General features: G+C 41.4%; 3 protein-coding genes across 9 annotated transcripts in view; 1 reads left to right on the top strand and 2 right to left on the bottom strand.

Moving 5' to 3' along the window:
- Positions 1 to 19,486, bottom strand: part of CEP135 (centrosomal protein 135) — a 47,599-nt gene extending 28,113 nt beyond the window's left edge. For both annotated transcript variants that reach the window (XM_083367229.1, XM_083367228.1), the window contains exons 1-10: positions 18,556 to 19,486; positions 14,551 to 14,675; positions 14,030 to 14,220; positions 11,958 to 12,125; positions 9,505 to 9,646; positions 8,111 to 8,195; positions 6,714 to 6,842; positions 5,526 to 5,741; positions 2,374 to 2,439; positions 904 to 1,054 (exon numbers count right to left, since the gene is read on the bottom strand). In XM_083367229.1, coding sequence (XP_083223355.1) covers positions 904 to 1,054; positions 2,374 to 2,439; positions 5,526 to 5,741; positions 6,714 to 6,842; positions 8,111 to 8,195; positions 9,505 to 9,646; positions 11,958 to 12,125; positions 14,030 to 14,220; positions 14,551 to 14,663 — 1,261 coding nt within the window. In that variant the 5' untranslated portion in view covers positions 14,664 to 14,675; positions 18,556 to 19,486. The remainder of the gene's footprint in view (positions 1 to 903; positions 1,055 to 2,373; positions 2,440 to 5,525; positions 5,742 to 6,713; positions 6,843 to 8,110; positions 8,196 to 9,504; positions 9,647 to 11,957; positions 12,126 to 14,029; positions 14,221 to 14,550; positions 14,676 to 18,555) is intronic.
- Positions 1 to 19,797, top strand: part of PPAT (phosphoribosyl pyrophosphate amidotransferase) — a 320,661-nt gene extending 300,864 nt beyond the window's left edge. Inside the window, exon 12 of the mRNA XM_083367256.1 lies at positions 19,432 to 19,797. The gene's annotated coding sequence lies outside the window, so the exon portion shown is untranslated. The remainder of the gene's footprint in view (positions 1 to 19,431) is intronic.
- Positions 19,798 to 21,150: 1,353 nt separating this feature from the next.
- EXOC1 (exocyst complex component 1) overlaps positions 21,151 to 25,516 on the bottom strand; it is a 47,183-nt gene continuing 42,817 nt past the window's right edge. For all 6 annotated transcript variants that reach the window (XM_083367235.1, XM_083367236.1, XM_083367239.1 and 3 more), the window contains 2 exons: positions 23,922 to 24,116; positions 21,151 to 22,804 (listed from right to left, as the gene is read on the bottom strand). In XM_083367235.1, coding sequence (XP_083223361.1) covers positions 22,652 to 22,804; positions 23,922 to 24,116 — 348 coding nt within the window. In that variant the 3' untranslated portion in view covers positions 21,151 to 22,651. The remainder of the gene's footprint in view (positions 22,805 to 23,921; positions 24,117 to 25,516) is intronic.

Here is a 25,516-nt window from a genome sequence, read left to right as displayed (position 1 = left end):
GGAACTATTCAAACGGTTGCCTTCAGCAAACCAGCCCTCCCAGACATTCTCCTTATATAGAGTTCAGGGCGTGGCTTCTCTCTGCCTCCTTCCGAGAAGCCCCATTGCCTTCCTCTGTTTACTCCTGATTGACTGCTTCCTGCGTTGGGCGTCCTTGAACAGGGCCAGCTGTGGGTCATCTTCATCCACGCTGTCAGGCTCACACAGCTGGGTCTGCGTCGTAACCAGGTGGGAGGGGCCTGGCTGAGGGCTCTCATCAGCAACCTCTCCAACACCCCCCTCCTCCTCCTCCTCTGAATCGTCCGACCCAACTGCCGAACCCACAGGCTGACCCTGAATCACAACACACGATAAAAGGAAAACTCTTTCATTTTCCCCCCTATTTCTAATGAAAGAAGGGAGGGGAAGGGAAAGGAAGATTTATGATAACCCCTTGTCAGTTTACCTACAAAGAAACTCAAGGGGGAATTGGGCAGAAAGTCCGAAATCGCACGCCCTGCTTTTTTGTCCATCCTTAAGTTATTCTGTTTCTCTATTTAGTTAGGGAAATATCTCTGAAACGATGATCTGATGGGTTAGGATTAGGACAAGGGGTAGGGTTAGAGTTTATTTAATATTTGTCAGTTGTAGGATAAAATAATTATATTATATTAATATACGGTAACCAAATATTTAAATTTGCAAAAAGATTATTATTCTAACAACTTTTGTAAAAAGGACTCTCCTTTACTCTCCTCAGGAACCAAAAATATGAAAGAATTAGCGGGAAAATATTTAATAAACAATTCAGCTATGAATCATGTCAATGTTCCTGACTCTCCTTCATTAGATTTCCCCCCCCCCAAGATTTCATTTGAGGCAGGAAATCCATCTCTTACAGCCCGTGGGAATGTAGATACTTACTTATAATTTCAAGGTTTTCAACTTTTTTGGAAAATCTGTGGTTTTCGACTTGAATCTGGTTTAATAGTATGTCAAGATTTTGTTTTTCCTCTGTTTTTCTAAAGAGTTCTTCACTCAATTTTTCTTTTTCTCTGAGATGGGAAGATAACTCCTAATGTGACAAAAATACTAGAAAACTTACACTTGTGTTTATAATAACATTTAAGAAAACCCAAATTTTTGATTGCATAACATTTCTATATATTCAAGTTAGGTGCAAGCATTCATTGTACCTCAGAGAAACTATAACATCTGGCTTAGATGCAATTTGATATATTATTTATAAGCTGACAATTAGTCAATTTATATTGTTTATAGGCTATTCAGTACCCAGAAAATCTTGTGGTGGAAAAACCATCTATAAAAACAAGATAAAACAATAAAAGACAAATAAAACAAAAACACAGTAGTTAAAATATACAGTATCAAATAAAAGATTATTAATAGAAAAGTGATTAAGAGATCAAAGCAAGGTTGAGCTAAATTTCACATGAGTACAAACCCCAATTTCTTTACCTTATGCGGAGCGATTTGTTTAGTCAGCACTAACCTAGCCTCTGCTGAAAGGCATTCCAAAGTCATGGTCCTCTCCTGCGTTCCCACAGAATGCACTCATCCCCAGTCATGAAACAATGAAAAGCTCCTGCACTACAGGTTGTAGGCCAGGGGTCTTCAAACTTGGACATGTTATGACTTGTGGACTCCAACTCCCAGAATTCCTCAGCCAGCCAGATTGTTGGGGGCAATTAAGCTGACTTTGTAATAATGCCGCTTGGGGGTGAATGAAAGCCCTAATAAGCAGGCATATACATAGAATGAAGGCTACTGCTAAGCTTGTAAGCCGCCCTGAGTCTTCGGAGAAGGGCGGGATATAAATGGAATTAAAATAAAAAAATAAATAAAATTTATTCCCTCAATTTCTTATTCTTTTTAACTATAGCTAAGAATGTATTTAATCTATTTAAACTTTGAACATTCCATTCAATAGTTCTAATCATCTAATCCTTTAAATCTCATTCAAAACACATTTTTTTATTTTTATCATATTTAAATAGCTAAAAAGTTTGCTGTTTAAATCATTTCAACTTAGAAGAATAGAAAAAAAACGAAAAAAAACCACAATTATATTAATTAAGAGGAAGAAAAAAAAGAAAATTTTCCCTCTAAGAGTAGTATATTTCAAACTTTTCCCATTTCTTAGCCATATTCAAACAAATGTTTCTTTTTGAAGTATTCTTTCTGATATGCTCCATCTTTTTCCTGAAGTTTCATTTTAATCTTTTTTCTCTGGTCATTGTCTTTCTTAATCAATATGTTTTGTTTTCGTACGCTATTAATAATTGTGTTGAGCAAACATGCATTAAATTCAAGCCTAAATATAACAAAGTTTATTAAGTAAGCTAAACTCAGTTCAATAGGCATGTTACTTACTAACTTCAGTCTTGCTATGGTCTCCTCACGATCTTGTATTTCACAGTGTTTTTTTTTAATTTCTTCCTGTTTACATGAAAATAATGTTTGTAAATATTTTTTAAAATAAAACTTTATTTTAAACTTGAGAAGTAGAAGATTTCTACACAAATTGTTGCATAGGTATTAGGGCATTCATTACAATAAACATCAGTCACCAAATTATTATCTCCCTGCACTTGCATAGTTACTATATTTTTAAAATAAGATTTGAATGTATTGTTTCTGATTTAATGTTCATATTTTATTGCATTTTAAATACCTGTGCTTGTTAACGTGCAAACTATTGTAAGTAAGCTGATTGGTTCCTACATAATTGTGAACCATTTAAAATTGAAAGAAGGGAGGTAGGGAGAAATTATCAAGCTACCTGGAATATATTAGGGAGTTTTTATCTTAAGAAATCAGCTGTTGAAGTAAAACAGGATAAACATTACAGCAATAAATCAGGAAATCAGCTTCAAATTAAAATCTACCTGCATTCCCTACCTGGTCTCACATAATTTCAATATTTAATCTGTAATATGGAATAATTACAGAACTGGTAAAGGATTGCAAATATATATATATAGTGGTCAGGAAGGGCTGTTCCAAGTCCAATACCCAGAGACTACACCAGCTGAAAAGAGAGTGGACCGAGTCGGGTAAGCGTCAAAGTCATTGTCCGGGAAGTAATCCAGAAGTACATTAATAAGATGGCACCCAAAAATGAGCTGCTGAGAGTGCCTGAAGCAGCAGCTGATATAAAAGGAAAATCAAGCACAGGAAGTGCCATGCAAGATAAGTCCTTGCATGAGATGTACAACAGGTTGCTGACATTGGAAAATCTTATCAATGGCTAGAAAGAGTTGGACAGCATTGAGGCACTGATCATAGCTGCACAAGAAACTAAACACCAGATCCATAGAAACAGGATTGTATAACAGGATTGGACCCTGTTTGTGCTGATTATGTGGAAAGGCCTCAGAGACCATCCAATAAATACTGGCTGGCTGTAAGATGTAGGGGGGATAGCATACACTGAATGGCACAACCGTGTGTGTGTGTGTGTGTGTGTGTGTGTGTGTGTGTGTGTGTAGGTAGGTATAGGCATAGGTATGTAGGTCTTGGTGTATTCGGGTCTTTTCCCGTGTAAGATTGAGAGTGTCTTGGCGACGTTTCGACAAGGTCCCACTCGTCATCTTCAGGCTGGTGGCTTTGTGTGTGTGTGTGTGTGTGTGTGTGTGTGTGTGTGTGTGTACATGTGTGTGTGTGTGCGCACGCACACACATTGTTGTTGTTAGTTGTGAAGTCGTGTCCGACCCATCGCGACTCCATGGACAACGTTCCTCCAGGCCTTCCTGTCCTCTACCATCTTCTGGAGTCCGTTTAAGCTCACGACTGATCAGTGACTCCATCCAGCCACCTCATTCTCTGTCGTCCCCTTCTTCTCTTGCCCTCCACCTTTCCCAGTATTAGGCTCTTCTCCAGTGAGTCCTTCCTTCTCATTAGGTGGCCAAAGGATTTGAGTTTCAACTTCAGGATCTGGCCTTCTAAAGAGCAGTCAGGGTTGATCTCCTCTAGGACTGACCGGTTTGATCGCCTTGCAGTTCAAGGGACTTGCAGGAGTCTTCTCCAGCACCATAGTTCAAAGGCCTCAATTCTTTGGTGCTCGGCCTTTCTTATGGTCCAACTATACATACACACACACACACACACACACACACACACACACACAAATATACACATAAAAATATGTGTCTGTGCAGTAATAGTAATATAAGGATATTATTATTCCTATAAGAAGTAAATATGACCTCAAGTTGAGATTGAATGCAGTTTTCTGGGCAAATTTTGGAAGTGACTTTTTCCTGCTTTCTCCCAGGTTATTATTATTTTTTTTCAATTTCCCAGTCTATCCTGACATCCCTGGTAATCTTTCTCACTCAAGTGCTGCTTCACATTCCAATATTATTTTTATAAAATGTTCCAAAAGAATTTTGATGTTGTACAGATGTTCCTTGTTTAGCAAATGCCTTGGACAGCAACCATTACAACAGTGATGAAAAAGTGCAATCGTGCCCGTGTTTGTAACCTGTGCAGCGTCTCTGCCTCTCGTTCACACGTTCATCATTGCAGCCAGCTAAACAGCTGTCCCATGACTAATATGGCCCAGGGCAGAAAGACTGATTAAGCAAGCTATCTCTACTGCTGTTCTCCACCGCTGAGTGCTTCTCTAAAATGTGCTACCTGCAAATTAAAAAGCTCAGCTCTGTGACCTTCACTCAATGCTGGGCCACTGGCACCTGCTGCCTGAAAGTGAAACAATTTTAATCAGTTTCACACCAAAGACCTGTTGCCTTCTTTGGGTTGTATATTCTATTCAGTAATGCAGGCTTTATGAAATGCTAATGCTACTCAACATTTTAAGGAATTCTTAATTAGTTTCTCTGCTAACTACAGAGCTTTTTTCATTTATAATATCTAGAAAGATGTTAAAAAGGTAAAGGTAAAGGTTCCCCCGCACATGCGTGCTAGTTGTTTCCAACTCTAGGGGCCGATGCTCATCTCCGTTTCAAAGCCGAAGAGCCAGCGTTTGTCCGAGGATGTCTCAGTGGTCATGTGGCCGGCATGACTAGACACCAAAGGCACACGGAACGCCGTTACCTTCCCACCGTAGTGGTCCCTATTTTTCTACTTGCATTTTTACGTGCTTTCGAACTGCAAGGTTGGCAGAAGCTGGGACGAGTAACAGGCGCTCACTCTGCTATGCGGCACTCAAGATTCGACCCGCCAAACTGCCGACCTTCTGATCGACAAGCTCAGCGTCCTAACCCACTGAGCCACCGTGTCCCTCCAGAAAGATGTTATACACATGCTAATCAACAGCAAAATAAAAATAAAAATCTTGTCCAGCTATGCAGAGCAACTGCATAAAAGCCCTCAACCTCACACTATTCATTCCATTTAATCAGTAAAAATATAAAACAAACCTTCTTCAGCATAAAACCTGGCAGTGCTTAAGACTTCAAACAAAAAATGTTTTGTGAAAGGAAAGGAACTGTGGAATGTTTTCCCAAGGAACTGGAGCATATTGTTGATATTCTGTCCAGTAATTCCTGAAATTTTCTTACCTTAGCCTCTCCGATTTGTTTATCTGCAGTTTCAAGCACAATTTCTTTATGCCTCTCCAATTGTTGGGCCAAGTGATCAATTTCAGTCAATTCTTGACACAGTTCTTCATTTTTGTTGCTTAAGTGAGCCACCTCACTAGTCATATTTTGCCTACTATCCAAAAGATCTTCTATGCGCTTTTCGAGTTCTTTGTTGGTTTGCTGTAGAAATTCAACCTATAAATATGGACACCACGGAATCCAGTTAAATACGTCTGAACAAAATTTAGAAATTCCTTCAAGGATCTTCCGTAATGAACAAACAAGTACTTTCTGCCCTTAAAATACAAATTAACATATTTAAAAATCTATGAACGACAAAAAGTCTCTTAAGTTATACAGAATTGCATAAGTTACATATTTGACCCGAGACATTTGAAAAAAAAACTGGAAAAGCATAAAGAACATGATTAAGGTAGCTTTAATTACAATCTGCATCCATCCATCCATCAAACCAGGACACCAAAAATAGTTCTCCAGGAAATGTTGGATTACAGTGAAATCTCATTTTAATGGACTAAGTGTATCTGTTATTCATTTGTATGAAGATGTCATTATCATGCAAATTACCTAAATTGATGCCTGGCCTTTTGCACTGTTTATATAATGCTGTCATTATGTCAAACGGCACTTGAAAAGTTTGCCCATTTGCACGGTAAGTCCATTTAATCAAGGTGCAGAAAATGAAAATTTCACTGTACTTTAGCTAACCTTAAGATGATCCCCCCCCCTTTTTTAAAAAATTCCTATTTATATCCTGCCCTTCTCCGAAGACTCAGGGCGGCTTACAATTTAAAGCACAAATCAATGTGCTTAGCAATAGCTTTCATTCTATGTATATGCCTGCTTATTAGAGCTTTCGGGGGGCCCCAAGCGGCATTTTTACAAAGTCAGCTTAATTGCCCCCAACAATCTGGGTCCTCATTTTACCTACCTCGGAAGGATGGAAGGCTGAGTCAACCTTGAGCCTGGTGGGACTCAAACCTGCACTAATTGCAGGCAGCTGGTGTTACTTAAGGAGGCATTAGCCCAGTGCTCCACCAAGGCTTGCTCCACCAAGACATTAGCCCAGTGTTCCACTAAAGGTTGTCGGTTATGCTTTAGTGGTCTCTCTACGTGTAGAAGCTGAAAGAGGCTCAACAATGTTACCTGCAAATTCAGGTGATCAATAATTTTTTCATTACTTCTGCTTTTGGCTTCCAGGGATATGACATCATGAGAACGACCACCATCTAGTGCGAGCGCTAAACGTTCGATCTCACTGTCTCGGAGCTCAACCTTTGAAAAAGAAAAAAAATAACTGTTTGTGTAAACACTGTCAGTGCTATAAGTCATGTGCCCATGATATAATCCCACACACTGTGCGCTACTTGAAGCCAAGAGCACTGGTGGTAGTAATAGCTATCCAACCAGCTCACCCCGGCTCATTTCCCAGGGTTTTCCTTTCTCTACCTCCCCTTTTAGGGACGCGGTGGCTCAGTGGGTTAGGACGCTGAGCCTGTCGATCAGAAGGTCGGCAGTTTGGCGGGTCGAATCCCAAGTGCCGATTAGCAGAGTTGAGTGCCTGTTACTCATCCCAGCTTCTGCCAACCTAGCAGTTCGAAAGCACGTAAAAATGCAAGTAGAAAAATAGGGAGCACTACGGTGGGAAGGTAACGGCGTTCCGTGCGCCTTTGGCATCTAGTCATGCCGGCCACATGACCACGGAGACGTCCTCGGACAAGCGCTGGCTCTTCGGCTTTGAAACGGAGATGAGCACCGGCCCCTAGAGTCGGAAACGACTAGCACGCACGTGCAGGGGAACCATTACCTTTACCTCCCCTTTGCCGCTGCCACTGCCCTTGACCTCAAGCGCAGCATTAAAAAAAAAAAAGAAATAAGGACTGTGGAAAGTTAGGAAAGAAGTTGAATAAGGTGCACCTGAAGCCAAGGATGTTGGCCATCCAATCCAATCCTTCCCAGTCCCAGGGATACCGCTCTTTTCTTTCCTTACCTCTCCCAATTGTAGCCAAGTTTTCATTTTCCTGCTGTCCCCTCAACTCCCTTGCCCTTTCTGCCCAGGACATGTATATTTCAGTTTAGACATGGAAATGGGAATATTTTTAATCCGAACACAGAGCATGAGAAAATCTAGCTGCTCTGTGCATAGAAAGATTTGTGCATGGGTTGCACATCTCTTAATATTAAGAGACGAAAGCCAACTTGGGGAAGTGGTTAACATGCTGGCCTAGAAACTGGGAGACTGAATTCTGGCCTCCTTTAAAGCATGAAAGTCAGCTGTGTGACTTTGGGCCGTCACTCTCTCAACCCAAACTGCCTCACAGGGTTATTGTTGTGGGAAAATATTGGAGGAGGCAGGAGTATTAGATATGTTTGCCATCGTCAGTTGATGGTGTGTGTGTGTGTGTGTAGATACAAATATATAAGAAAAGCTATAGATATATATAGAGAAATGGGACAATAATAATAAACTCGCTTCTTCAATTTTACAGAAACTATAGATGATATTAGCAAATATGTAGGCAAAACTATTGAGTTTAACATACCTGTTTGCTGTAATTTTTCATTTCACGTTCAGCTATCTCTAGTTTTTCCTGCAAGTCACCTGCTTCAATCTGCAGCTCATGAATTCTGAAATATTCAATATGTACATAAATCACCTTCATCTTGCCTCTGTCACATACACAAACTTCCAATTTGAAACACATTTATAGAAAAAAGTTTTCCTTAGAAATTTAGAAATTTGTAGAGGCTGAAAGGCTGACCGCCAAAGAATTGAGGCCTTTGAACTATGGACTGCAAGGCGATCAAACCGGTCAGTCCTAGAGGAGATCAACCCTGACTGCTCTTTAGAAGGCCAGATCCTGAAGCTAAAACTCAAATACTTTGGCCACCTAATGAGAAGGAAGGACTCACTGGAGAAGAGCCTAATGCTGGGAAAGGTGGAGGGCAAGAGAAGAAAGGGACGCCAGATAATGAGGTGGCTGGATGGAGACACTGAAGCAGTAGGCGTGAGCTTAAATGAACTCCAGAAGATGGTAGAGGACAGGAATGTCTAGAGGAACATTGTCCATGGGGTCGCGATGGGTCGGACACGAATTCACAACTAACAACAAGAGATCCTTCCCTGGTAAAAAGATTCACAGTGAGATATGGGCTTGCATTATCACGTTTGTATATTATAGTATGAGACGTTGCCACAATTTATGCCCAAAGATCACTGGGGGTGGGGGAATGAACTGATAGAAATACATGGTTTCACAAAATCCAAACCCCATTTTTTTCTTAAACAAGACTCCAAAATATGAAAGAAAACATATCGCTTCCAGACCTGATAGATAAAAGAGAAAGCAGATGAGCTATTATAAGGTCTCCACTATACTCTTCAAATCTAATCTACATGATTGGCAAGTAAATAAATATCTCTGTAGAAATGTTCTGTTTTTCAGTCTAAAAAAGTAAAGGTAAAGGTTCCCCCGCACATGCGTGCTAGTCGTTTCCGACTCTAGGGGCCAGTGCTCATCTCCGTTTCATAGCCGAAGAGCCAGCGCTTGTCCGAGGGTGTCTCTGTGGTCATGTGGCCGGCATGACTAGACGCCAAAGGTGCACGGAACGCTGTTACCTTCCCACCGTAGTGGTCCCTATTTTTCTACTTGCATTTTTACGTGCTTTCAAACTGCTAGGTTGGCAGAAGCTGGGACGAGTAACAGGCGCTCACTCTGTTACGCGGCACTCGGGATTCGACCCGCCTAACTGCCGACCTTCTGATCGACAAGCTCAGCGTCCTAATCCACTGAGCCACCGTGTCCCTATTCAGTCTAGTATAAGGTAATTAAAAATGTATAAATTATGCATTTCTTCTAAAACTGCACACACACACAGTCCACTCCTAATGTGAATGATTGAGATGACCCTTGAAATATTGATAAAGATTAATCACCTGTTGTCAGCCACTTGAAGAAGATCTGCAATATATGGGTCATCAGGTTGAGGAACTGGATAGGTGCCAACCGCTGAAGGAGGAACAGGCTGATCTATTTGCATACGTTGACGTCGAAATGGAATATTTCGTTTCTTACCACCTTCCAAGATAAATGTGTATTACTAGAAGTTTGGACAGGTCATGTTTTGTTATACATAATTCATATATAAAATGGAAATTGCACAATTTGGTGTTTTTGAAGAAAAACTACGTGTCAGCGACACTTTAAATAAGATCTTTTTGTGATTATGTGAACAGTAAATAACACATTTATTCATGTGCTAATTAAAAATCTGCAACATAAATAACCTTTGCGCTGCAATAAAAAAATAGTGCATGATTAAGAAACACTAAGGGCATACAAATACGTAAAATAGTGACATAACAACCTGCAGTCTTGATGTGACTCCTAGGACCTGTTTTGTATACCCCAGAGCTCTTTCTATACTTTTTCAGATGGATGAAGCCATGCTTTTGATTCATCGTGGGTGGTGGTGACGGATGATTTTAAGGAATATAGTGAGTATCTTAAATCTTGCTAATAGTTAAGGCATCATTTCACTATTAAAAAATCTTGGGAAAGTTTTAAGTACAAGATGTGAGGTACCACTTTACACCCTAAAACGCCCCATCTCAAAGACTTTGGTCTGCCTATTCGTTCCGCAATAGAGTTTTTGTGCATCTTGCAGACCGGAAGCCAAATGAATTCAGTGAAAACTCAATTTAGCATTCCTCATCATTATGGGCTTTGTATGCAACAAAATGTACACATCAATTGATTTCATTTGGGTTAAAATGTTATGCAAATAATACCATCCATGTTAACTTACATAATTTATGTAATGATATTACCTCACAGATGGTATAATTCATAAGTCAATGACACAGTTTTGTGTTTAATGGAGATTTGTGAATAACAGTTACTCCTACTCCAGTTTCTTGCAAGAAAACAAGAGAGCATCAAGGACCCCTTGCCACAAACCACTAAAATAAGGGGTGCAGATCCAAGGCCTGTGGAGACCCAATGGAGCAGGATGGGGAAGATAGGTGGGGGTGCACTGCAACATCCCTTTAGTCAGTTGTAAGAGGAAATTTTGTGAGTTTGGCCACGGGGATCATGTACTAGTTATAACTTTGAGACCAGGTTGCAAATAGCTTTGAGGGGAGTTCCCGTTGTAACCTCAAATGGTTGCTAAGCAACCAGTCATAAATCTTTTATTACCCTGGGATTTCTTGGTGCTCTCATCCAAGTACTAATCAGGTCCAACCATGCTTAGCATTTTTGAGCTCCACCAAAATAAGTTGAAGGCTATTCCCTGATATTTTCAAGCAAATTAGTGTATGAGCCCCTAAAATAGGTTTTAAACAGTAAAACTGGGAATTGGAAGAAAGTATAAAAAATAGGAAGACAGAATTTGTACCTGGTATTCAGAGAACAAAGGGAGTTTACAGCTTCTCTGAAGCCTAAATAGGAAAGTCACTGACGTTCTTTCGAAAAACAGTACAAGAGTCCATTGAAATAAATACTCATTTATTTGTTTTGCCCCTGCTCTTTCAGGATCAAGTGCTTAAACTGACTCTTTCTGGAGCTAAAGAAACAGTGAAGTTACTTCAATAGTAGTAAAGCAGTGATGGCCAACCTTTTAGAGACCGAGTGACCAAACTGCAACCCAGAACCCACTTATGTATCATCGGGTGCCAGGTGGGCGTGGCCCATTGGGTGGGTGTGGCTGCGGTGGCATTGGCAGACTTGGTGGGACTAAGATGTTCAATTCCAACTTTGCAAGATTTTTTTCCCCACGAGAAGTTAAAATTGATTGAACCTTTTTTTTTTTTTGCACAACACGGCGGAGGCCTAAAGCGAAAAAGTTTTATAAAACCCAGCTGAAGGCCTAGGACTGGGGTGATGGCGCGTGTGCCCACAGAGAGGGCTCTGTGTGCCACCTGTGGCACGCGTGCCATAGGTTCGCCACCACGGTAGTAAAGAGTGCACAGAATTACAGTCCAATAAAAGAATCATCAGGCCAGAATGATGAGCACATAGATCAGACATGTCAAACACAAGGCCCAGGGGCCGGATCCGGCCCACGAAGTGATTTCATACGGCCCGCGAAGCCATCCTGGAAACAGTGAGGGAACGGCCCCCACTGCCTTGGCCCTGGCCCTCCTCCTTCCACAGACCCTCCTCCTGCCACAGACCCTCAGATCTGTCCCACTCCTGCCCAGACCCCCATAGGCACCCTTGATGCGAATGATGTAGAGCTGCCCATGCCCACCCAGTAGGCCATACGCACTCTAGCCACGCCCACCCAGTAGGTCACGCCCACCCGGCCCCCTGAGGGCAACCGCAATGCTGATGCGGCCCTCAATGAAATTGAGTTTGACACCCCTGACATAGATTGTCACTGTACCTGGGGTCTGTACCACAGCTTGTAGGTTTTTTTCTTGAAGCTGTTGAATTTTGTCAGTCTTGGCTTTGTTTTCTTTTTCTAATGACCTCATTTTATGTATATATTGATTATTCAAAAATTTCATGTCTGAATTCTCGTGTTCAAATTTCCTCAGAGTAGCTTTCAAGTCTGTAAGGAGGAAAACAGTTTGATCCCAGGCTTCTGTTTTTTACTACACAATGCTAACAATAAGAAACTCTTCATAAACTGTTTTCTTTTTATCTAAAATTATTATAAGGCTGCCCAAAACCATGGCGTCTAGATGCCATCAAACCCAGACAGAGAATAGAACAACTGAAAGAAGTCATGCAAGGTCAGAAAATCTTGGGGGGGGGGGGAAGGGAAAAGAGAGAGGAGGGGGGAAACAGAAGGAGAGCTGGTTCAAGAATAATTAAGAATTGGACATGATTGAACAGAAAGCATCGCCATCAAAATTATTACATTAACGTATTTACAATTATCAATCATAATCAGAGGCAGCACTGTGCTACGAGAGCTCATGCATACAGTCCGCACCTTTAATAATCACCAAATTCTTTGTTCCACCTGCATTTTTTTTAAAAATAAAAATGCATAGGCAGCTAGCATGTCGAAAAACAAAACGTCTGCATGGCATTCCGATACAGCCTACTTGGTGAGAAAGAAAGGACGGAAAAGTAGAAAATGTTTGGGGAGCTGTTAAGAGTAGACGGTATGGAATGAATATTGCGTGACTTGCTGCAACCATTTTAACAGAGTAGACACTATAACAGTCATCCTCTGCAGCTCTCAAATTGAGTGTGTTGTAAATGCTCGGGACTCCAAAAAAATACTGCATTCATTATGATGAAAAAAAAATGCTAAGCAAGAATTAAATCACTGGCATTATCAATGATTTAATGGCAGGCATTCCTCAAGTTAGTATCCGTTAGAGGTTATGACAGACCCCCCCCTCAAAAGGGATGCCCTGAGTCTTCGGAGAAGGGTGGGATATAAATGGAATTAAAATAAAATAAAAATAAACCTGGTTTCAAAGTTCTGACATTCCCTCCGGTCTTCTGATTGCGTTTTGGGCGCTTGGCATTTACCTCCAGCAAAAACAGTGAGTTCTCTTAACAGCATTAAAATTTGCTTAACGTCTACGGGGTTTGCTTTACGACCATCACAAAGGAGGTCATAAAAACAGGCCCAATCAAGTGAATGTCAACTTAAAAGCCGGAACCGTTTTCCAAAATAATAATGAAGTGGTTTTATTTCTCTTACAAAATTTGTGCATTAAAACGTTAATTCCGTGTAACATATGGCTGTCATATTGAAGTTCCACCCATCTAGCCACCCATTTGAACTTTCAACGGTCGGCTTGGCAACTGGCTTGCAATGACTTTGCAGCATCCCATCGTCACATAATTGCCATATGGAAACTTCACTGCCAGCTTCCAACAAGCAAAGTCAATGGGGAAGCCATTAGGGGTTGACCAAATGAAGATGCTGCGTACTACTTGCAATTCGCTTAACAACAGCCACTTAAAACTGCCGGAATGGCCATCATAATTTGGCACGGTCATATAACATGGTGCCATATGACCGCATCAGTCAGCAATGGAGTTTCCAGTCCAATTATGGTTGATAAGTGAGGACTACCTGGATTTATAGACACCTGATTAATGTTCAGCTCAAAAGCAGTTTCTTAAAAACTGTATCCAGATTCCCGGTCTGAATCTGCTTGCACACACACACAAAAATCAGTGCTCTTTTAAATAAAAATTAATTGTATGACCAGAATTTAGCCCCTACTGCTATCTTCTTCCCAAATTAATTGAAAAACTGAAAAAAAGTAAAGTGTAGTACTGCAGCATGTTTCCCTTTCGAGCTTGCAGGTACGGAAGAGGGGAATACGAAATGTTATTTGTCTCGAACAAAACCCTTTAAGTGTAGCGTCGAGATAGAAAATTTGCAGAATTAGGGACAACGCTTCAACTTAGTTAAACACAAGACAGCAAAGACAAACTGCAAAATGTAAGACGGAATGTATTTTTTTAAAAAAATTGGATTACCTTTGACCTGGTCTTCAAATTGCTCTTTCAATTTCAGAACTTCTAAGTGCAATTCATTATTTTCACGTGTGAGTCTAGCATTTTCTTCTCGATAAGGTTCTAGAACAACATCAAAGTTACTGCATTCTTTTTCAATTTTACCAGCAGATAACTTTGTGCTCCGGAGGCTCTCAGTGGTGTGAACAAGGTCACTAAAATTAATAAAACAAATAATGAAAATATTGGAATGTTGAAAGTATATTTCTAATTCCTTGTACGTGTTCTGTTGAATCGCCATGTAGTGGAATAGTAATCGTACATTTTGATTACTGATCAGTTCTAGCGTTTTCTTTCTAATGTCCATGTCAAGCAATAGGTTCATATTACTTTAGCTCCAAGAAAAAAGATGCACAAGAAGAAGCTTACATCCTTCCTGCCAAAGGGAATAATAATACTTTACAAGTTGCTGAACTGGGTCACCTTCCATAAAGAACTGCACTGATCCAAGTATTTTCTTTTATTCCTTTTTTAAATACCGGTACCTGAAAAGTTTCTCCACCAGAGGCAAACTTTCTACTCCCAGTGGTTGTCGGTATCCCAACTGATCCAATCGTTTCCTTAAATTAACAAACTTCCGCTCCACAACTGCAGTCATTGTGAAGATTCTCTAAACAAACAAAAAAAAAAGGTTCAAAAAGGGGGCCAGTAAATAATTAAACCTATACAAATTTAAAACTATACAAATTACCATGCACTTATAACATTAACCTATAGGACCAAATCACATGCTTGCCAGCAGTGAGTGAACTCATTGCAAAAATGGGAATGGTTATTCTGGCAATTCAGATTGATAAATGAGGTCAACAGAGGAAGGTGTGGATCCAAAGAAAACCTTTACTAATACAATGAAATAACAATCACACCTTACTGATACAATGAAATAACAATTTCACACAATGAAATATCACACTCACATACAGCATTATATAATAGCAACAATTCTTTGTCATCATCCTTTTTTAAACTATACATAACTCAAGACGTGAACATGCCTCTGCCTCCTATTTTCCCACAACGACAAACCTGTGAGGTCAGTTGGGCTAGGAGATAGCAAATGGCTAAAAGTCATCCAGCAGCCTTCATGGCTAGAGGTTTAGACCGGGGTCCTCAACCTTGGCAACTTTAAGACTTGTGGAATTCAACTCTTCAATTGTGGAAGTCCACAAGTCTTAAAAGTTGCCAAGGTTGGAGACCCCTGATCTAGAACTTGCAGTCTCCTGGTTTCTAGGCCAGCAACTTAACCACTACACATAGACCTTGACTTATAAGAGCTTGCTTAAAGACCATTCAAAGTTACGACACTAAAAAAGGTGACTTATGACCATTTTTCATGCTTATGACCGTTGCAGCATCCCCATGGTCACCTGATTTTCATTCGGATACTTGACAACCGACTCACATTTATGATGGCTATAGTGTCCTGGGATCATGTGATCCTCTTTTGCGACCTTCTGCCAAGCAAAGTCAATGGGGAAACCAATTTCACTTAACAACCTTGTTACTAATTTAACAACTGCAGTGATTCACTTAACAACTGTGGCAAGAAAAGTTGTAATCTGGGGCAAAAGGCACACACACACACACACACATTGTGCTGCAGCTGCCAAAAAAGCCAACACAGTATTAGGCTGCATCAACAGAGGGATAGAATCAAGACCACGTAAAGTGTTAATACCACTTTACCACTTGGTAAGGCCACACTTGGAATACTGCATCCAGTTTTGGTCACCAAGGTGTAAAAAAGATGTTGAGACTCTGGAAAGAGTACAGAGAAGAGCAACAAAGATGATTAGAGGTCTGGAGGCTAAAACATATAAGGAACGGTTGCTGGAATTGGGTATGTCTAGTTCACGGGTCGGCAACCCGCACCACTGGAGCTGCGTACAGCTTTCAGCCTTCTCCTGCGGCTCCCAGTCTTCCTCTGAGAGAGACAGAGACAGGCACTTGCACTTGCACTTCCCTTCTCGCTCTCTCTCTCTCTCTCTCTCTGTGTGTGTAAATAGACAGTGGCTGTTCACCGAGAAGCTGACAAGCTTACTGGGCGAGGCTCCTGCCTTTGCTGCATCTCCACAGGAAGCAGCAAAAAGCAGCAGCTCTCAAGGGCAGGAGAGCCAGCCCAATAAGAATGTGTGTCAGCTTGTCCAGAACAGCATGAAGCCAGCTTGCCAGGTGAGCAGAAGATCGGAGAGAGAGGGGGAAAGGGAGGGAGGGAGGGAGGGAGAGAGAGAACTCATGCACAGCAGCCTCTATTTCTTTTTAATTAAACTCAAGGTCCCCCCCTCACGTGCGCACGAGAGTTTTGCAGCTCCCAGTGTTTTTTCCCCTCTGGGAAACGGGTCGAAGTAGCTCTGGGAGTGTTTAAGGTTGCCGACCCCTGGTCTAGTTTAATGAAGAGAAGGATGAGGGGGGACATGATAACCGTGTCCCAATATCTCAGGGGATGCCCCAAAGAAGAGGGAGTCAAGCTATTCTCCAAAGCACCAGAAAGCAAGACAAGAAGCAACGGATGGAAACTAGTCAAGGAGAGAAGCAACCTAGAACTAAGAAGAAATTTCCTGACAGAACAATTAATAAGTGGAACGGCTTGCCTCTAGAAGTTGTGGATGATCCAACACTGGAAGTTTTTAAGAAGAGATTGGACAGCCATTTGTCTGAAATGGTATAGGGTTTCCTGCCTGAGCAGGGGGTTGGACTAGATGACCTCCAAGGTCTCTTCCAACATTATATTATTATTATTATTATTATTATTATTATTATTATTATTATTATTATTACTATTATTTTTACACATACACATATATGCACATACATATAGATGTGTATATATACACATATAAATAAATAAATGGAATTAAATAAATAAATAAATAAATAAATGGAATTAAATATATATATATATATATATATATATAAACATACATGTGTATGTGTGTGTGTATGTGTGTCTATATGCATACACACACACACACTCTTACTTGTGGGACGCGGTGGCTCAGTGGGTTAGGACGCTGAGCTTCTCGATCAGGTCGGCAGTTTGGCGGGTTGAATCCCGAGTGCCGCGTAACAGAGTGAGCGCCTGTTACTCGTCCCAACTTCTGCCAACCTAGCAGTTCGAAAGCACGTAAAAAAAGCAAGCAGAAAAATAGGGACCGCTACGGTGGGAAGGTAACAGCGTTCCGTGCACCATTGGCGTCTAGTCATGCCGGCCACATGACCACGGAGACGTCCTCGGACAAGCACTGGCTCTTCGGCTTTGAAACGGAGATGAGCACCGGCCCCTAGAGCCGGAAACAAGTAGCACGCACGTGCGGGGGAACCTTTACCTTATATATACATACATACATATATATACATACATACATATATACACATACATATATGTGTGTGTGCAGTGCTTTTTTTGTAAAAGAAAAAGGTGCCGGAACTCACACACATCAAGGTTCCATCTAAAAAAGGTGCCGGAACTCCGTTCTGAGCGTTCTATGAGGAAAAAAAGCCCTGTGTGTGTATATATAAATACACACACACACACTCATATACATACACACACATACATATACACATATACACACACATACATATACACACATATGCACAAACAGACACACACACATATATACACACACATTCAGGCCACCAGAAGAGATTCATACTAGTTACTAAAAAAATGTTTGGCAAAACACAAGCTCCAACGCTACTCAGCTCTGGCAAGGGAAAATGGGAGGCATTCACTCTTTTTCTTGGACGAAGGGCCAGAGCGAGCACGTAACACCGCCCGAGGGTCCGGCCATCCCGAGCGCCGTGGCTGCTTCTAGAAATTTATTTTTTTTATTTATTTTAATTCCATTTATATCCCGCCCTTCTCCGAAGACTCAGGGCGGCTTACAAGGTTAGCAGTAGCCTTCATTCTATGTATATGCCTGCTTACTAGGGCTTTCACACACACCCCAAGCGGCATTATTACAAAGTCAGCTTAATTGCCCCCAACAATCTGGGTCCTCATTTTACCTACCTGGGAAGGATGGAAGGCTGAGTCAACCTTGAGCCTGGTGGGACTCGAACCTGCACTAATTGCAGGCAGCTGGTTTTACTTAGGGAGGCATTAGCCCACTGCTCCACCAAGGCTCTTGTTTACCCTGCCCAAAGTTGGGGCTACAAAGGGGTCGCTACAGAAGCGAAAGGGGGCAGCGTAGAAAGGCAACGCGGCGACCTGGAGGGGTTAAGGCAGGGGTCTTCAAACTTGGCCCTTTTATGACTTGTGGACTTCAGCTCCCAGAATTCCTCAGCCAGGCTGAGAGGAGCTGAAGTCCACAAGTCTTCTGGGAGCTGAAGTCCACAAGTCACAAAAGGGCCAGGTTTGAAGACCCCTGGGTTAAGGGTTTAAAAGGGCAGATCTGGCTGCAAACACCTGGCAGCCAATTTGGCTGGGGGGAAAGGTGAAGGGTTAAGAAGGGCGACTGGGGTCGCTTGGCCACAACCGCACGAACCTGCTGGGGCCTCCCCAGGCGCCCCGCTCTCCGGGCCTCCCTCGCTTCGCTTTCAGCCCTTTCGGGCGCTACTCCCAGCCGGGCGACGTCATCCTTCGACCGTCATTCCACGTCGTCATGGAAACGGGGCCCGCGGGCCTCAAACCGCGGCCTTGCTTCGGAGGCGGGAGGGCCTTCGCTGCCGTCTCGCACGCCTCGCCCCGCATCAAGTCCTGGAGGTAAGCGGGGGCGGGGAGGGGCGGCTGGCCCGGTTGGAGCTGCCCCTTGCCGCCGCCAAAAAGCCAGCGGCCGGGCCGAAGCAGCCGTTTGAAAATGGCGCGCGGCGGACGGGCGACTTCCTCTTCGGGTTGCCCCAGCAACCGGCGGAGCGCAAAAGCCTTCGAAAGCAACCGACTTATCGAAGGGTTCTCCCCTCCGCAACAGCGGCCCCTGCTGGAGGTTAGCGGGATTGGCAACTTCTCCGTTGGAAGAAAAGAAAAAAAAACAACACAAAACGAGACTTTGGTTCTTCAACTCTGTTGGGTGGATGGCGCAGCTGGATTATTTATTTATTTATTTATTTATTTATTTATTTATTTATTTATTTATTTATTATTTAGCTAGCTAGCATGCTTTTATTTGAAGTGTTTGAATCTCTTGCCTAGGAAATGTTTATTTATTTATTTATTTATTTATTTATTTATTTATTTATTTATTTATTATTTAGCTAGCTAGCATGCTTTTATTTGAAGCGTTTGAATCTCTTGCCTAGGAAAGGTTGTTTGCATCCAGATATAAATCTGTGTACCCAAAGATAGAGGGACGCGGTGGCTCAGTGGGTTAGGACGCTGAGCTTGTCGACCACAAGGTCGGCAGTTTGGTGGGTCGAATCCCGAGTGCCGTGTCTGTTACTTGTCCCAGCTTCTGCCAACCTAGCAGTTCGAAAGCACGTAAAAATGCAAGTAGAAAAATAGGGACCACTACGGTGGGAAGGTAACAGCGTTCCGTGCGCCTTTGGCATCGAGTCATGCCGGCCACATGACCACGGAGACGTCCTCGGACAAGCGCTGGCTCTTCGGCTTTGAAACGGAGATGAGCACCGGCCCCTAGAGTCGGAAACGACTAGCAGCACACATTAACTTTCCTAACTGGTTCATTGTCTTCTGTTAAATTTCACCAGGCTATAAAGGGAAGAAAAATATGACAAGTGGATTTACCACTAAGGATGTGAAAAGGACCATCAAGCGTTTTTTTATTAGCCATTTCTCTTCATCTGATCATGTAATAACCAGACCACTCATTACCTTTGAAATACATTTCCATAAAGAGATAGACATGTTCTCTTTGGCCTGAAATTTTGGCTTCGGTACATGTGTCAACCCCCCCCCCCCAGAATTCCAGGAGCACTTAAAATCGAAATTATCTTGTAAATCTTGACTGATGAGCTTTTAATTTTGTAAATCTTGACTGATTATTTTTGCACAGTTGATCCCAGCTTAACCCAAAGGCCTTCTACATTAAAAAAAAAAAATCTTCGTCTCCTTTCTCTGCTACCTTCTTGCCCCTTCAGGTACAGGTAGAAATTTGAGGGTAGCTTTCTTGGCAACATGGTTGTGATCAGTGGTGGGATTCAGCCGGTTCGCATCACTTCAGCAGAACCAGTAGCTAATTTTTGTTGTTGCCCAGGCCCAGAATGGATTTCCACAAGCGGCATCCACACAGAGAACCGGTTGTTCACATATTTGAATCCCACCACTGGTTGTGATGGCCAGTCTCTAGATTCCTATTTAATCAACTAGACCCAAATTGTGATTGTTTCTAATTAATTTCCTAAGAATGTTTCGCGGTACCTCTGCAGAATCCAGAACAGAAGCTATCCAGAACAGAGGTCCCCAACCTTTTGGGCACCAGGGACCGGTTCCGTGGAGAAAGGTTTTTCCACAGTCCAGAGATTGCATGGTTTTGTGTGCTACCTGCATCCCACGGATGGGCCTTTGCTGGTTTGTGTGGACCGGTTGCTGGCATGCCGCGTTCTGATCCACAGACCTGGGGTGGGGACCCCTGAGCTAGAATTTGATTCAGACTCTTTCTACTCAAATGAGATGTTGAAAATGAGGATCATTAGTGGTTGAGGCTGGGGCTCTCCTTTCCAGCAAGCTAATCTCAAAAAATATGTAAACCATCTTTGACAAAGATGGCACATTAAAGTTCGGCAAGTGCCAAGATTCTGGACAGTTACAATACCACTAAATTTCTTGATGGGTACTCAGGATCTTCCCAATTATGTAAGAAGTTGTCTTGTTAATCTGACTGACACACTATTGCTTCTTTTGATTCCCCAGCTAAACTATCAAGGAAACCCATGAAATTTCTCAAGATGCTCCCTTGTTTCTCTTGATTATCAATATTAGATTACACATAGTAAACATAAATATGAGAGTCCCATCATTCTACATCAGTTTTGTGCAAACTGGAGGATTGTTGTTGGGGTTGGTTGTTTTTTTTTTGGCAAATGCAATTGCTTTTTATGACATTTTAATGGCATGAAAACATGTGCTGTTTAGACTACTACATATATCAATAATTTTGTAAATGGAGGGAAATAAATACAGCATCATCGGTATGGTAACATTTATTTATATTTCATTCTCCAACACACTTTCTCCTTTTCACTTGAATCAATAGAGACTGTACAAGTATTTGACATTTGCCTGGATACAGAATGGTCTGGGGACCAACAAAATAAAGCTACACAACTAAAATAGAAGTAATATAAACAAATGGTTCTTAGGCCTGAGCATTAGGAAGGTACCTGTTGAGTTCCTCGGGGTATGTGTATGTGTGTGTGTGGATGTCATGGCATATTGGCTCTTTGAAAGCAAAATACACTTTATCATTTCTGTTTGTGGTGTGATCACACAGCACGACATCTGTTACCATCGCATTCTAGTTCAGGTTGCTTTTTTACGTGCTCGTTGTAAAGTACATAGTGAAGGAACACCTTTGTGGGAAGGAGAAGCCAAACATTTCTACAAATTCCTTCCTTGCTACTAAACAGAAAGAAGTGCTACAAAGAGGTAGTAGTCCAGTTTCCACACCATTTCCACCAGTAATAATTATAAAACCAATCTGTGAGAAAACATAATTCCCAGAGCGCGCGGAATCCTCATCGACTGAAAATATATAAGGTAGCTTGAGTGAAAACAATGCACTGAGGCAGAAACTGAGGCGAGATAAATACATTGGCCAAAGTGCATTCTGTGCACATGTGAGTTAAAGATTACAATACTAGGATACAACCTAAAAAGACATTTTAAGTCTCAACAGTTCTTTTTACAGAAGAGTAGTAACTTGCATTTTTCTTGCTAAATACAGCCATCCGAACAAATTTACAATGACGATGCTTAAATCTAAAAATTTCAGAGTTGCTAAGGAAACCTCAATCAATGAATGCACTGAACATTACACTGGCTGCTTCTTCTGGAGAAATAAAGCATTTTTTTTCTTTTGTACCATGCTGAGGCACAGCTAATAATCTCCCTCAGGAAATAAGTACTTTCTTTGTAAAGAGCTTTTTTTATACTTCAAATCGAAAGAACTGTATTTACATAATCCAGTAAATTGGTTCTCAAAAACTCAGACATCTTATTAACGTGTATATTAACATGCACTTTCAAGGGGAAAAAACCCACCAGATGTTGATATAATATCTATACTTACTTATTAATTTCTAAAAGTAAAAGGATTATGAAAGCAGATGAACTTAGTATAATAAATATACATTTGACCTATCACTTACATGTCAAAACGGATAGTTCAACACTCTTTTTTTCAGCAATTAGGCAGTACTTCCATCTACACCAATTTTCCAATGGAATGGACTAGAATTCTCAGAATTCTTAGCCAGTAGAACAACTTTGCTGTGAATTCTCAGAGCTGTAATCCAATTTTATATAAGATAGCGTTACATTGAGGAAAGCTGGCCTTAAGTCAACTGCTGATATGCATGAAGATAATTTAAGAACATCCTGCCATTCCTCAAAATGAGAACTTCCAGTGTCAACAATGCTTTCACCAGCAACTTTGTGAGCTTATCTTGCTTTGCGCCAGGCAAATTTCAGTGTGACTGTGCAATACTGGAGAAGTAATCTAAAATATCCTGAATAGTAAATTCCATAGTAATTCCAGAACCAGGATAGCAACGTGCTATTAAGCCTTCAAAATGCTTGTACTGCCGTATGAATTCATCTTGCATGGAATGCCACACCACCTACCAAAAAGAGAAAAAGGAAGCTTTAATAAATAAATGAAAAGCTCCAGTCCAAAACTCCACAGGTGAGGTCACATTCAATGCTTCCAGTATTAAACACCTGAAGTACCCAGGGAACGTATGTTTAATTTTATGCACTAATGCTTGAGGCATAAATTGAGTTTCCACTGAAATACTAATCTACGTCTGAGCTGCTTGACTTACATGATAGCAGGGGTTTACATGACTTCATAGTTCTTTACACAAACATTTATCTCAGCCTAAACTATTAATGTATAAGGAAGAAGAGTCTTTCTCCTCAGCTTGTTAGAAACGATGTGTTCTACTACCGTTCATTCAAATCCTATCACTACATTTGTTGTTGTTAGTTGCGAAGTCATGTCTGACCCATCACAACCCCATGGACAACGTTGCTCCAGGCCTTCCTGTCCTCTACCATCTTCTGGAGTCCATTTAAGCTCATGCCTACTGCTTCAGTGACTCCATACAGCCACCTCATTCTCTGTCACATCACTACATACTATAATCCAAACTAGTGTAATTCAAATTTCTTTTTTTTTATTAAAGTTTTACAAAAAAAATTTTTACAATACATATCCCCAAAACCCACCCACCCCAAACCACCCCCCTTCCCCCCCACTTCCCAGAGCTGAATACAGGGTTATAGATATAATAATCATATTCTAATATCCATTATAAAATTAACCAAATTCATAATGTGCTTTAACTCCCCTTTAACATAGATACATTCAAATTATTAAAAACATAATAATAATAACTTAAACAAAAATATAATCAATACTAATACTAAGATTAATAACAATCTAAAATCTACTCATAAGCTAAATGGAACTTTTTAGTCCCATATTTATTCTGAATATAATCTATCCATCTCCTCCAAACTGAAATATATCTTTCTTGCGAGTGATCCTTCAAATAAGCAGAAATCTTAAGACATTTCTGCAAGATTCGATACCTTAAGTACCCATTCTTCTATAGTAGGCAAACGAGTGTAATTCAAATTTCATTCTTCTGAGGTGTCATTAAGAGACAAATGATGGCAACCAGAAAACTTTTAAAGTTAGATTCTGTCTTTTAGCCTGCCTTCTTACATTACCTGAAGTAGGTTTTCTTCTTCACACAGATGTTTGTCCACCTTTTTATAAAGATTGTCCAATCCCTTTTTGACTTCTTTGCCGGGATACTCCTTAATAACCTTTCTTAGCTCTTGTTTGCTGAAGGCCAACTGGTAGCTCACCTCCTCTTCTCGTACTCCTTGAGCCACACGGGCTTCAACACCTTCAAAGAAGTGCTGCAATGAAATGCAATTTAGATCACTTCCACGTGGACACGGCTTCCATGCCCCGATGCTTCCAAAACCCTTGCACAACAATGCACCCGCATCTTCCAGCCTGGTACAGGTAGCCCTCAACTTACAACAGTTTGCTTAGTGACCGAAATTACAGCGGCACTGGAAAAAAAGTGACTTATCGCCATTTTTCACACTTATGACCATTGCATCATCTCTATGGCCACGTGATTTACATCTGGATGCCTGACAGCCGACTCACATTTAGGACGGTTGCAGTATCCCGAGGTCACGTGATCAGCTTCTGCGACCTTCTGACCGGCAAAGTCAATAGGGGAACCCGATTCACTTAACAACCGTGTTCCTAATTTAACAACCGCAGTGGACCACTTAAGAATTGTGGCAAGAAAGGTTGTAAAATGGGGCAAAGTTCACTTAAGAAATCTCTCATTTAGCAACATAAATTTTGGGCTCAATTGTGGTCTTAAGTTGAGGACTGTCTGTAGCGTCCAGAGGAGTCTCCTGCAGATTTTACTCCACTAGTCATTGCCGACTCTAGGATGGGTGGCTCCTCATCTATGTTTCAAGGCCCTTGAGCCAGCGCCGTCAGAAGACATTTCTGCACTCATGTGGCCAGCATGATGTCACCAAGCACTGTTACCTTCCCACCAACACGGTACCTATTTATCTACTCTCATTTGCATGCTTTCAAACTGCTAGGTTGGCAGGAACTTGGGCGAGGACAGGAGCTCACCCAGTCATGTGGCGCTCGGGTCTTGAACCCGGGCTGCTGGCTTCACAGCCAACAAGCCCAGCGTCTTAACCACGGAGCTACCGCGTCACCACTAGTGTCCTGAACTAGGAGCAAAAATTCACTGCTCCATCCTGAGCTTCCACAGATTCACTAGTAACAAAAATCCCATCATCCCACTCCGTGTAATAAAATACATTTCATATTTCCTGTTCTGCTTACATTTATACCGTTTGCATTAGCTTCTCATTCATATATAAATACCTAAGTACAATCCAGTCAGTTTCTATAAGGGGGAGATGAAAAGATGCCCAGCCATACTTTCCCATGAAAAATCTGAAGCCTAAAAGATAAGCAGTGTGATGATGCAGAAACTCCTGTAAATTGGGATGTGAGTTACATCTCCATACAGGTTTGATATCTGTTTTCTTTTTAATAAAAAAAAAGTTAGATTTGCTGCAGTTTCAGTCAAGCAAGCAATACATTAATTCTCAAGCAGAGCCAATATGATAGGAATATAGGAGATATAGGAATATAGCCAGCCGTACCAACAGGCTGAAAAATAGCTTTTATCCGTGGGCTGTTAGGCTTTTAAATGGGACATAATCTTATGCAGAATTGACTTGGGAGGCCGGTGTGTGGTGTAGTTCAT

This window comes from Vipera ursinii (assembly GCF_947247035.1).
Source record: "Vipera ursinii genome assembly, chromosome: 7".
Classification (NCBI taxonomy): Eukaryota; Metazoa; Chordata; class Lepidosauria; order Squamata; family Viperidae; genus Vipera; species Vipera ursinii.
This window is presented reverse-complemented; position numbering and strand designations above follow the sequence as displayed.